The 14,205-nt window shown below is 39.7% G+C and overlaps 1 protein-coding gene across 1 annotated transcript in view; it reads left to right on the top strand.

The window, feature by feature from the left end:
* The first annotated feature begins 1,995 nt into the window (after positions 1-1,995).
* The window catches only part of LOC139665033 (guanine nucleotide-binding protein G(s) subunit alpha-like), a 33,445-nt gene continuing 21,235 nt past the window's right edge, over positions 1,996-14,205 (top strand). The window contains 4 exon segments of the mRNA XM_071543975.1: positions 1,996-3,452; positions 5,500-5,572; positions 9,067-9,121; positions 9,461-9,580. Coding sequence (XP_071400076.1) covers positions 3,314-3,452; positions 5,500-5,572; positions 9,067-9,121; positions 9,461-9,580 — 387 coding nt within the window. The 5' untranslated portion in view covers positions 1,996-3,313.

Genomic DNA, 14,205 nt, shown 5'->3' with positions numbered 1-14,205 from the left:
GTAATTATATGTGCAGTAGTGTAAAAGTAACCATGTAACACTGATTATTATCGTAGTTATTCATCAATATTCAGTGTAAAAACACTCTGATCTGTTGTGTAATTTATGCTTCATCTTTTCTTACATTTTGTTGTATTTGTTGTTTTTTTGTTGTATGCTTTGGCAATATATACACGTATGTCATGACAATAAGGCTCATTGAATTGGAATTGAGAGAGCGAGAGAGAGAGGGAGAGGGAGAGACAATTATTATGAAAAAATATAGTCTTCTGGTTGCCATTAGGTGCGTTGAGTTGATGGAGCGTCTGGATTATATTTCCTAAAACGTTTCTCCAAGTGTATTGAGAGGGTTTAGAAATCCTTCAGCTCTTTTGAGTGATAGCCAACTTTTTGAAGGTTGTGTCCTGTAATGTAAGCACGAGATTACAAGACAGAGATAGGAGAGCAATATTTATAACATCCTTCAAAAGCCAAAACCGAGATATATTTTCTTGCTTACATCTGCAAGTGAGCCCCACCAAAATGTAGCCCAGACCTAACATGGTGTGACATCAAAACTACTTCATCATACAATTGTTAGATTACAGACACAGGTACTTTTTAAACTTTTCATTCCAGGACCGAATGAGAACTTTAATCAGTCTCACCCATGGTCCTAAGCTCATTAAATATATTTTTTCTCTTGTCATGGAGATCCACCAACAAATGTCCCACATCTTTTCTTGGGGCCTGACCCATAGTTTAGGAAACTGGATTATAGGCAGTTTATCTTCCTTTAGGCCTAATCTAATAGGCAGTCACTATCATTTGTAAATCTTGGCTTATTATTTTTTATTCTTAATTATACTGTAATGAAATTGTTACTGTTTTTGATTGTATCTATATATAAATACTTATAACTTAGACAGCTAATTTCAGTATCACTGATGAAACTGCAGTATCTTGAGTGGACAGATGATCATTTTATTTCAAAGAGGGCAGCTTTTCAGTTCACAGTTTATGAAGCCAGGTTTCTGTAGTCCTGTTCTAATAGGAAGTCACAGCTCGACTGTCTTTTTAAAGCGTTGTCTTATTCTTTTTGACCTTAATCACACAGCACTGAAGTTTTTATAAGGCTGATCTAGTTTTCTCCACCAAGGTCCCAAGGCCCTGGAACAACTTTCTTGCTGGCCTACGCAGCACCCTCCTTCAAAACACTTTAAAAATTCACTTTTATAGGCTTGCCATACTTGAACTATGGTGTTAGTATTATTATTGTTGTTGTTATTATTATTATTACTATTATCATTACTGCTGTTGTTGTTGTTAAAATATATTATGCCTATTTTTTTTTATTATTATAGGCTATATCTGTACATTTTTATAACATTAATGTAGCATGTTTCAGTGTTATTGATGAAGCCCTTTTGGGTGGATAGATAATCATTTTGCTTCAAAGAGGGCGCCTCTCCCCTTCTGTACCTCTGCTTCATGACGCTCCGGGCAATCATGTGATCCGAGCCTGCTTCGTTCCAGCTGCGTCAAGCCGCTCAGAGTTAGCCACAAGGAGAGCGGAAGTAATGCGATCTTGCCTTCAAAATAAATGCGTAAAATTAGTCAGGGGAAAAAAGGAGATTCAAGAACTAGCGTGTGCATGGATTGGGGTCTTAATTTATTTTGCCAGCCGCTATGAATATATGCTGTGTATGTGATGAATACATGATATACTGTAAATATATGATGTGAAGGGGACATAATGGAGAAAGAAAAACAATTGTTGAAACAGCAATTGTTTTTTTTATTTGACTACAGATCCCTCCCTAAATATACTATTGATTTACACTTTACTACTTAGTAGTACTCCAAAAGAAAACGTTGCAACATGTTCGTCTATGAGGATTTTATTTTGAAAGTCATAACCGGAAGTTGTATTTCTTATTCCGGCTGGCTTGACAACTGGTCTTCGTTCCCAGGGTTCCGTGAGAGCCGTTTGCCCCACCCCACCTCTTCAACGCTATCTATCTCAATGTACAATTCTCAGAGAAAAAAGGGGGAAAAAATAATTCAGAGAAATACTACAGAGAAACGATTCGTATTTCCCCAGTTTGTTCATCAGAACAGACCTGGCCTCTCCGCGGTGAAATAACTGTCTCGTCGCTGGATTAGTGATTGAAAACACCGCGGTATGTTCATGTATCATATATATGCACATGTAACCATAATCTACCATACGGATTCAAAGGGAATACAAAAAGCTGAGAGACTTGACAGCGGGCTGTACCTGCGCCAAACAGGAAAATAACGGAGGATTTCCACAAATATAACCTGGATATTGCATTATATTCAAGGACATCTAACAGAAAAACCTTTGTTCGTCCGGAGAAGCTTTCCGATGTGAGGAGAAATACAAATTACAGAGAGAAAAAGGACGGAGAAGGGGCCTTTTTTGGGTCTGGTCAAACCCTCCAAAAAAGCAGCACCAGCATCTGTTGACGAGGAGAGGAAATAAATTGACATCAGCTAAAACAGGATATTATTGATAAGCTTGCAACGAAGACGGTGTATAATGTGACGGATTTGAAAGACGTTTGGGATAAAGAAAGAAGCCCGGTGTAGCCTGATGATTCACATGCCGTCATTTTAAGAGGAAATATTTATTTTTTAATTTTTTTCACCCACCCTCTGATGTGCTTTGGCTAGGTGGAGAACGGATTGCAAGCAAAAAAAAAAAAAAAGGAACGGAGAAGAGGAAAAAAAAAAGGGGGAGAAAAATAGGGCTTTGGTTGTAAATGGAAATGAATTGAATGGCAGTGTTGAGAAATCTGCCGAAGATGGGCTCCAGAGGAGACATTTGCTAAAAAAAAAAAAAAAAAAAAAGGAAAATTCTGTGTTGTAATTTTGAAGACGTCGTGGGAATCCCGACCACCGAAATTCATTCATGTACATTGGAGGGCTGAAAATTTCACATTCACATTCATATCAATGTTGATGACTTCATTGCGGATTTACAGTGAAAAACACAGGAATCAAGCGTCTGAGAGGGCGGCATCGTTGCTCTGCTCCCCCTGACTGATCTCTGTTGATAAATTAGCAGTAATATATAAATATATTTATCTATACATATTGTGCCCAGACCGGTGGAGCCCAATTTCCACCATCTAACAGGTTCCATTTGTTTCATTTGCATCTGGCAACATAAATGTCACCCATTTTGAGCCAGGTGTTCCTCTCTTGGGCCAATCTAGGAATTTAGGATTTATTTATTTATTCTAATAAACACCCTCCCTCCCTCTCTCCCTGCCTCCCCTGAACCTTTCATTGGGTTTTTGGGAAGATGGGCTGTCTTGGCAATAGTAAGACCGAAGACCAACGAAATGAGGAGAAGGCACAGAGGGAAGCAAACAAAAAGATAGAGAAGCAGCTTCAAAAAGACAAACAGATATACCGAGCAACCCACCGACTACTACTATTAGGTAGGTTTTGTGAAATGAAATGGATTTGTTTGCACTCGAGCCACACAATTCACATTTTTTATCATTGGTGTGCACAGTGTGTGTGTGTGTGTGTGTGTGTTCAGATTAGGCCTATTCTCACTTGCAACATTCAGTCACACTCTAAAGTTACATTTTGTGTCACCACCAAAGAAATTTGGTTGTATTTGTGCTTTGTTGTACAATGTTTAGCTTTTTACACAAATATAATAACTAATGTTTCAGTTTTCACAGGTTTTATGAAAACTTCTTTGCCCTACAGCAATGTAGCATCAACAAATGATGGAATTACATGATAATGCAATGTCACTACTACATCAACGACTGTCTTGACAATAAAAAAGTAGGCCTGTTTACTGCATGGGCTATACAGAACATGTGAAACCCAGTGGACGCCACCATTTGTGTGGAGCAGAGGCACCATGCAGAGGCCGTAAAGCCACCGACAGGGATTTGCATGATTGTTTCTCTCTCCACATGGCGTATGCGACAGTCCACCACACAGTCTGTGATTTGGTGTGTGTGCGATATGTGATCTCTGTGTAGGTCTCTGTAGATGCCTTCATCTCGAGTGGTTTAGGCCCACGGACCTCATGTTTGATGCTATTTTTCATGACTCCATACTTGCAGACGGCACCTTCACATAATCCTCTCCACATCGGCTCCTCAGCCCCCTCACGCCGCACGAGCCCGAAAATAGATATTCTCAGATCGGTTGCTGAAAAGTCTACACAGGCTGCATTTATTTTTCATTTGATAAAGCTATTTGTGGCTTTATCATCCAGGGTCTTCATGTCACGATATTTAACCTGTAGGCCAGGGCCAGTTTCTTTCCTTATCGAGCCTCTCAAGAGTAAGAGGGCAGAATTAGGATTACTAGCTAGGTTCCCTTGAGTGACCGTCTCGTTCCTTTATAATCTGAAAGGCAGAATTGATCCTGGATCCGCACACGTACTCTTGAGATGCTCCAAAGACCTAAACAGCAGGCCTGTAGTCTAGCTGCGAACACTCCTAGTGTTCGTGTTAGGAGGTGATATAGCCCAGTCCCCTTTCATTTTCAGTTTGCTCGGATTGTTGACACATTTAGGACTCGTGCCCTTTTCCCCTTGGACTTGTGTAATGGTGCAAAACCTTTATCGAGGGAGGAATGGATGGATACGGTGTGGCAACGTGCTTCGTATCAAGACTCAAGAGTTAATGTCAGAATTATGGATAAGACATCCGGTTGTTGCTTAACAGTCTTTGTCAGACTTAACAGTTTTCTGCCACCTGTCCCGACTGCTGGCTCATTTCTGCTCCAAAGAAAAACACACTGAGCCAATATCCTGAACTGATCTGGTCCAGCCGTTAGCCAACTTCATCCTACTCCCTTCCCTGATACCGCAAGTCCCTCTTACATCTGAAAGCAGTGGATAAGAACAAGCAAGATGATGTTAGCTCCACCTGTCCCTCTGATTGGCTATATTGAGGTCTCACCATCTTGCTTGTGTGTCTGTCCAAACATTTTCAGATCTACGAAGGGAGGCAATTTCCTCATCAGTTTAAAAATATGGCCTTTGTGTTTTTTTTTTATGGCGAGTTTCCGAGAAACCTCTTGCCATTTTGTAACGTACACAGAGCATGATCCAGGAATCAAGAGTCACCTGCTACATCTGATAGATGCCACAGAAGTTAGCTGGTTAGCTTGAGAATCAGGACAGTGTCTGTTGTACTGGACAAGACCCTGTTTTATAAGGCTGGCTGACGTTTGACGTCATTTTAACATTAAGGTCTTATGTGTCAAGGTTGTAGCATGTTCACTTACCTTCCAGATCTTCCTGCATAACACCAAAACACCTAAACCAGACCCATACTAGGGCTTGTGTCCCAGGCTGAGTTCTTTGAATGGATTATCCAATATGACACAGTTTTTAAAACCAGGTTCAGCCTGATCTTGATCCTGGATGCCAGCCCATAGTGTTTTAGTCGGTGCCTTGCAACACTTCTAAACACCTTTTGACTTATTTCTCGCTCTTCTCTCTGCTTTCAGGGGCCGGCGAATCCGGGAAAAGCACGATAGTCAAGCAGATGCGAATATTGCACGTTAATGGCTTCAACGCAGAGTAAGTGTTGGTTTCCCTCATGCTTTAAATTTGAATCTCTGTTAGTTGTCATTTGTTACACACCTACAAGGTTTTTGATTGACTGAAAACTACAGGTTTCTGTTACTGGTTTCATTTATACCGCTGACTGCATCTTCAAACAGAACTAACCATTAGCAAAGTAACAAAATTAGCTCCATGTGTTGAAATCGAAATGTAGGTTGGTTTACCATACAAATTGCATTTCTTATAAAATATTTCCTCTTAAAACACCCAGTTACATTTTGAAGCTAAAGGGGCGGTTCTGGAGGTGCGCTCAGTGGTCGTGTTCATACGGTAAAGCAGAATACCATCAACTTTCAGCTTTGAAATATGTTATTCCTGTGTCCTAGGACAGTTTGGTCAGTATACTGGAAATTCACAACTGTCTTCTATAACCAGAAAGAAGAGAAGAGTTACTTTTGCCTAATTTGTGATGTGACACTATACAGCTGCACTGGTAAAGCGACTGAGGCTTTACTCAGGATTCATTTATGTACATAAGGGTATGTTAGCTGGTTCAAACTTATTGCTCTACCAATATAAAAAAAAGTTTTTCCTACTCCACAGTCATCCCATGGAGGGATTAACTGTCCAATATGGTCTAATGACGATAACTATGAAGTCAAATGTACTGGGAGTCTTTTCTAATGTTTTGGAATAAATACTCATAGTTACGTGGCTCCGGAAGAATGTTTTATCTGTTTCAGGTTTTCAGGGCAACGTTGCCCCGGGTGTTGAAACCACCCGGTCTTGTGAATTTCCTAAAACTCAACCCCAACTTGATGCAGTGGAAACAAAGTCACATTTTATCTATTCTGGATCGTTCATTTCCTAGAAAGGGGTTTTGGGGTAGGAGCATCATCATGTGCTTATTTTTGGGTCATGTTGAACAGATGCTCCCATAGACCCAGACGCCCTGGTGTAATGACAAATCCTCAGTAGGCTGTGACTCCATTGTGTTTGCTCTGGGGGTTTGTTGCACTTGGACCAGAGTGTTTTACCTAACTGGGTTTTCCCCCCTGTGGGCGGGCAGTGCCAGTCGGCGTAAGGTGCCGGGAGAGGAGGATGAGGACAGAAGGAGATGATGGGGAGTGACAGAATAATATAGGAAAGGGATAAGAGGAAGGGAGGACATGAGAGGAGAGTAAGAGAGTATAGTATGGCGGAGGTGAGAAGAGATTGGTATGGCAGTTCATTTGGAGAGGGTGTTTTTTTTTTTTTTTTTTTCTGTGGAGGTCCCTAGTGTGAGGAATGTAGTCTTTCTCTGCTCGGTCATACTCCGGTCGCTCTGAGTTTCTACTGGTGGAATAAAGGAACGAGGGGCTGAGAGAAGAGGCCAGAGAAAAACAGACCCCACTCTGACGCCATTCATATAATATTAAAACCTATCAGCTCACCAGCCTTTGAGGAAATAATCAATCAGATTGATCTGACCGTTCTTAAAGTTTTGTTTGGTACCATATCTTTGATAAGTTAGGGTGGGGACACTGCTCCATTTAAGAACTTGTGACATAGGGCAGTTCAGTCATAAACATAAACAACTCTCTTCCAAAAGCTGGAAACTGGAGAATCAAGGCTCTTTTCTCTTAATGTCTAATGCGTAGCCTGAAGCATCTCCATGCACAGTGAATAGGAGACTGACTTTGTGAAATCGAACAAAGTTTGTCTGAACTTTTACACCCAAAAGAGCTCACTCCCTACAATAGTACTATCAGTTCTTTCTTTTTCTTTTTTTTTAAAGATATATATTTTTTTTTTTGAATTTTTGCCTTTTATTTGATAGTTTAAAGTGAAGAGAGATAGGAAAGATTGGGGAGAGAGATAGAGGGATTCAAACCAGGGGCGTTGCGGTTACATGGTATGCGCCTTAGACCACTGAGCAACCAGGACGCCCCAGTACTATCAGTTCAAAAACAATATCCCCTTATTCTTAGATAATCATCCTGGGTCCTGTTAGAGCCACCTTTTCTATCTTTTCTAACTCCTCTCTCTTGTTTCTGGTTATAACAGACCATTGAAAATGTTCACTAATACAGAGTGAATTGGCTCCAACACATAGGGATACCATTTCCAAGCTGAAATTTAGTGGTATTCTCCTATAGGACATCCTTAATTAGGTTTAAGTTTCGATGACAGCAGCAAGTAATCGTGCACTGATACTGATATGTTACTTTTTTCACAAATGTACTTTGAACACATTCATTACCTAGAGATATTCACTCAGCGCTATTCATTTGAAATTCTTCGGTTCAATATAACTAGGGTGTAGCTGGCTTGATTCACCGTTGTTGTTAGGATGCACACAGAGCAGGTCCCTCATCAAGCTGTAATGTCGACAAAATATACTGCACAGCGCACTCTCATTTAACACAGCAGCTACGCACACACATGGCTAAGGTTGCAGGCTGTGCTTCGCATTGTCCTGAAATACCGGGATATTTTGATCGTCTTGTGTCTATATTATCATGCAGAGGAAATCACACCAGGAATCTGATTGTGTAAGCGGGTCTAAGGTTGTTTCAATAACGGCCAGGCAGAGGAATTTCAATGTCAAATCTGATTTTCTATAGTCAAACCTCTGTTCTGTCAGGAGATTTGAAATAATTTCAAAATAAAAATAGTTTAGTGTCTGAGGATTTCAACTCTGCTATGTACATTGGTATCAGTGAAGGCCACAGATCACAAGAACCGAGTGCAGTGCTGTCTGGTGGTGCTGAAATTATGTTTGTTTATTAACTATATTACAACATTAAATGAATGAAATGTCATTGTATTTACCAATACTTTGGATCTGGTGTAACTATCCCTTGTGCTAATAGTTTCTTATAGTTAAAAGTTACACTTATAATATAGCAGTCTATGTGATACTCCTCTCTCCCCCAACACCCTCCTGCCCTGCTATTTTCTGTATAATAAATTGTCATTGTTAAAATTAAGACAAGTTCTGCTGTTCTCAGTTGGTATCAGCAAGTACACAAAATTCAGTAGTTGCACTTGGTCAGCAAAATGAAGGTATCTGTGCATCCTGAGCAGCCATAATACTGATGTCTGATATAATTTACTTTTTGGCTTAGAAGAGCTCATAGAGAAGTTTATATTGTACACCCTGTTCCCACTTGAACCTTACTTATAATCACTAACACATATTACACTTCTTTGTCATTATTTCAGTTTTAGAATGATTGATATTTTTTGAAGTTTGAAGAATTACCTTTCCTGTTTTAGACAAAAATTTTAGCTGTATTATCCATATTTACCATACATGGACAGCTGATATCTTTCCGCCTAGTTTAGAAAAAACTCTTTGCCAATTCCCCATTTAAATAATTAAAGCATTTAAAAAAAGTGAGTGACAGTATTCACCATCACCCTTCATGGTTCAATTTGTTATTGCTTCCTTTTTGTAATGAATGTATTCATGTAAAAAATAATGTAAACAAAGCACCTAACTTCCAAACTCTTGTTCTTCACAGGGAGAAAAAACAGAAAATTCATGATATTAAAAACAACATTAAAGAAGCTATAGAGGTAAGAAATTGTTCTTTTGACTAATCACAGCTTAGGATTTTGGAATAACTTGTACAACAGTTCTCACACAGGTGGAAAAGAATGAAAAATAAATTTGGTAGTTAAAATTTCCCTGAAAGTTTATATATATATATATATATATATATACATATCATATTACAGTTAAACTCTTTATACGGTGTAGGTGTGCAACGGCTTTGAGACAATAATAATAACCTGGAAAAGTGTTGAATATTAAAATGTGTAGAAAGCCTGTTGTACTTTTCAAAGAAGTGTGTCAATGTGCATAGGTTTTGAATAATTTAACTAAGTTTTTCTTCTTCTCTTCTCTCCATTCAGACGATTCTGACTGCCATGAGTACACTCACACCCCCGTGCCAGTTAGCCTGCCCAGCAAACCAATCCCGAATTGATTATGTCCTGACCCAAGTAAACCAGAAGGATTTTGAATTTCCTTCGGTAAGTTGCAGCTTATTTCCTTGCAGTAAATTGACTCTCTGACCTCTGTTGTTGTTTTTAGACCTAACAGCAGACAGCGGTTTGTTTCCATCTTGAAATTGCAAGTCCCATTTCATTCTAACAAACTCTTCAGTGTTCTGTCATCTGGAGGTCCATGAAAAGTGTTATATCATCAAAGTATTTCTCCTTATTACCAGAGGCAATTCATAATGAATTGTCCAACTGCTGAAGCTAGGCTTGTGGCACGCATGCCTGTGTAATTTTGAGCAGGACTAACTGTCCTGCATATTGTGCACAATTGTGCAAAAAAGGCCTAGGAAGCAGCTAGTAGAGTGGCTATGTCAGTGTGGTGTAGAAGCAGCCAGTGCTAGCAGGGTGTCTGCAGGTCCTTAAAAAGCTTTAAAATGTCTTTCATTTAATTAAAATCAAGGCCTTAAAAGGTAGTAAATACCAATATTAATTACAGCCTTGTAAATCACATTTACAATGTCTTAAAAATGTTGTTTTCTCAGTGTACCACTTTTCTTGGGAGAAATCAAGCTGGTTGTGCAGATCTATATTTTGATAGGTCTAGTGTTTATTTTTTTTTACTTTTCATTTTTATTATTGTTGTAAAATTGGTCTTAGATTTTATTCTAACTGTTATTAAAACATCTTAAAAAGTATTACATTTAACTCCCTGCAGATACCCTGGCTAGGTGTGCTGCGGGTGAGTAAACTACCTTCCCAGGCAGCCTGTAAGACTCTCTGCTCTGTTTTCTGGGTGGCTCAGTAATTAGCAGGTGTGCTCCCGCTTGGGAGGCTGTCAATTGAATGAGCCTCTCACCTGAGAGATCCACACCGCCTATTAACACTGATTGTCTGTAATAACCCTAAATGGGTCTGGTGGGACCTGTCCTCCAGAAACACAGAGACTCAGAGGGATTCCCCCTGAGCTGCTGTCTGCTCCTGGGGCACGCCGAGCTGTCAGGAAGTCACTGCGAGCCCGCAGCGCTTCCACTACTGGACCAGCAATTGGTTTTAATGGGTTTTTTTGGGCTTCCATCTTCAAAATAATTATTTGGTGTGCAAAACTGATGTTGCATATTATTTGAAGGCTAATCAAGCAAAGTTGGCCCTGGTTTTAGGCTGCTAACCTAATAGATTACAGGGTTTAGATTTGGGATTTGCCAAGGCTTTTGGCAACATAATCTAGACAGAACCTGGTTTCTTCAGAATAATTTGTAGACCTGCGTTATTCTTCCTGCGAACAGCCTTTGGGTCCTGATCTAGTTTTTGAAAAACACTGAGCTAAGGCCAGGGCTCTCTTTAATCATGACATTCAATTTCCCTTCAAAAGGTAAAAGTTACGTGATTCACTTCTCATGGAGGTCCTGTATAGTTTGGTGAGTAGAGCAAGGCAATAACACTCCCAGGGTTAAGGGTTTCATTCCCACCTGGTCCGCCCATGCAGGAAAAATACAGTTGCACTCCTGGTGCCGTAAGGTGTCTTGGATGAAATCATTCACCAAATGGCATATGTTGTGCCATTATTTGGCCTATAGAGGTGAGGATTCACCCCTGCTATAGACATGTTACAGTGAAAACCAGGGTACTGTCTTATAGGAGGACAGGACAATTTGAAGAGAAACTCAAACTGCCCATAAAACCCTGGGGAATGTGTTCAGAGTAGCCTTCAGAAGTAAACTTTTAACAAAATAAAACATAACCATTACTTATGCACAGTCTATGAATGACACATCATGCATTTGATTGACTGGAATTGACTGAAATATCCCTTTTAAATACTTCAAATATGTTAGAAGTTACATGGAGGAAGATAAATGCTTTGTCTGCTTCGGGTTTTTACAGCTCAACGTTTCAAGTGGCCATTCTCACAGTGTAGGCTTTTCTTTAGGAGTGAGTTTCCAGTGAAGAGTGTGTGTATTTGTGTGTAAGCAAACGGCAGTCTCCTGATATTGTCTCTTGTTACGTCATGGCAAATTTGTTATGCGGGCCTATCTCAAGCTGACCCTTCCCTCAGGCTGTCAGTCACTAGACTTCTACCAAAGACCTACAGTGTGTTGATAGAAGGGAAAGGCAAGCACTCGCACAGAGTTTCACTTGATACTTTCTATTGAGTTTGCTCTTTTTTTTATATGGGGGTGTGGTGAAGTGGAATAGGTATATACTATCAGTAATAATAGTGGTACATTGATGGTATGTTGCTGGTTGTTTACCTAAAGCAACTTCTAATGAAATGTAATTTCCCTGAAGCAGAAAGTTCAGTCAACTCCTACGTTAACTTCTACTTCTGTTTATTAGATGAATGGGTGGTTGATTGTTTGGGAAAAGAATAGAATAGAAACTGATCTGATAAGCCTGGCCTCTCCTCCAACTCCTCCACCTCCTCCTCCTCCTCTGCCCGCTCCCCTCGCCTGGCCTTAGGGCCTACTGGAAACCAGTTGGACTGGTTGACTGCCTTTTAGCAGGGGAGGGAGAGGAAGAAAGAGAACGAGGCCTGGGTTGAATCTTACTAGTCTTTTCTCGATTTCTCTTCGATCTTCTCTCCTTATCCCCATCAATATTCCTTATCGTTATTATTGTTATTATTCACAGAGGAGGAACCCTGTATCTTTTTCTCCTCTAAAATGTTCTGTCAAGGAAAATGTTAATAAAATAAACCATGGCTGGAAGCAAAAAAATGTTACTAGGATTATTTACTTAGGCCTTTTTATTCCTTGCAGACCAATTTGCTACTATTCCCTGCTGTCCCGGGCCTTCCTGCTCCCAGCTCCACATTTGTGCAGTTGATTGGTCATGGTTTTTGTAACTTTTCTGAATTCACTTGACAGGTGATGAGTGTATGCAGTTGTACCAGTTTTTTAAGTGGTTGATATCTCTTCCAGTTGATTGCACTGCTGCATATACAGCGATACAGGGCTTTGGAAAGTTTTGGCTTTGGAAGTTTTGGAAATCTTTTTCTTCTCTTGTTCTTGAAGTTTTTTGTTTGTTTTTTAATTTTCAATCAGTCAAGTGTTCAACATCAAACTGAGCTGCTGGTAGATTGTTGGACTGATAACCCAAATACATTTCCTAATTACATATGTCCCAAATTGTGGCATTGTTGATCGCAGAGTTGCTCTGCGTAGGTGATGCAAAGCTGCACACGTTAACTGTGGTTCAGTCTCACAGATGCAGTGCAGACATGAGTGTTTGTCTCACAGAAATAGATAATCTGACTGGTCAGTTTTAAGTTACATGCACACTCTTGGCATTAAAAATCCCTGTGTGCTTTATTTGCCGTATATAACAATAACAACATGCATCACACAGAGAGTATAAATTAAACTTTAGTTCACTCAAATAGAGAGGTGATCATCCCCAAGAATGTTTTAAAGGGATATCCTTGCTTAAGTTCATATGTGTTAGTCTTGCGATCTTGGCACATCAGTCAACATTTGCGAATATGACCAACTTTCACTTGACACTAATTTGTGATTCCATCGAAAGACAGTTTCTGGATCTGCTCCATTGATAATATATGGGAAGCTGACTTTGTAGACTCAGAAAATATTTGTTTGAGCTTTTAGTCCTAAATGAGCTCTGTTTACCTCTCCACAAGGTCACACTGCTATTGTCATTCACATGACCCCAGGTTTGTAGTCACTGTCAGTAGAGTGGCTCCCTGTAATGTAAATGAAGAACATTGTGCACACTGCGATTGCTCGCCGCCACTTTTTGATTTATTGACTAATGCATAATAAACGTAATAAACATGACTTCTCATTTCAAATTGAGTGGCTGTAGGGTTTGATTCAAAGACTACAGTCAAAGCTCTCGGTTCTTGCACACAAATCTATACTGAGCTATGCAAGATCAAAATAATAACATATATTGGATTTTTTTTAGGAGCTAAATCAAGTTTGGAGGAAATTAATAGTTGCCTTTTTGGTCAAAATCACCCTCCTGTCCTAGTTGGGACCAATTGAATAATGATAGTAGAATGGTACTGTATGGTCCTACTTCACATGTGAATAAGAAGTTACAGCCGGAGCTCTGGATTTACAGAACAGCAGGACAACATGTTGATACTGGACCTTAGATAAGAGTGTCTTTAAAAACACCCATTTGTAACAGATTCTTATGGGCAATTACTGGAACGAACTGAATGGTAACGATAGTTAAAGGTGTCTGTAGTAAACAGTGTGACAACTTTTGTTAGACAACTTTGCATTGTGGTAAGAAAAAAATGTGATGTTTTGCAACAAACAGACAAACACTACTAGTTGTAAGACATGGCCCTCCAGTCTGACCTCATCCCATGACTCGCCTCCATCTCAGCCATCCCATCCATAATGTGAGACGAGTTTGACAAACAAGAGGCCATGAGTGGAAGTCGTCATTTTGCATCGTTTTTTTCTGCCATACATTAGCTTCTCCGCCATTTGGTGTGTAGGCTAGTCCAAAAACCCTACGGAAAAAATGAATGGGCTTTTCAAAAAATGCCAAAAATAAGGGCTGTGTTGAACAGATATCCATGAGATATAACACATTTTGTTCCAGGGGTTAACATACATCCACCAGCACCACTTTTGTGAATTTTGATCTTTTAGTTACTTTTAATATCACTTTTTGCTAACAAA

Source organism: Centroberyx affinis, unplaced genomic scaffold, assembly GCF_046629955.1.
Source record: "Centroberyx affinis isolate AG114_WGS23_722 - 3 ecotype Tasmania unplaced genomic scaffold, CSIRO-AGI_Caff_v1 ptg004430l_1, whole genome shotgun sequence".
In the NCBI taxonomy this organism is placed as follows: Eukaryota; Metazoa; Chordata; class Actinopteri; order Beryciformes; family Berycidae; genus Centroberyx; species Centroberyx affinis.
This window is presented reverse-complemented; position numbering and strand designations above follow the sequence as displayed.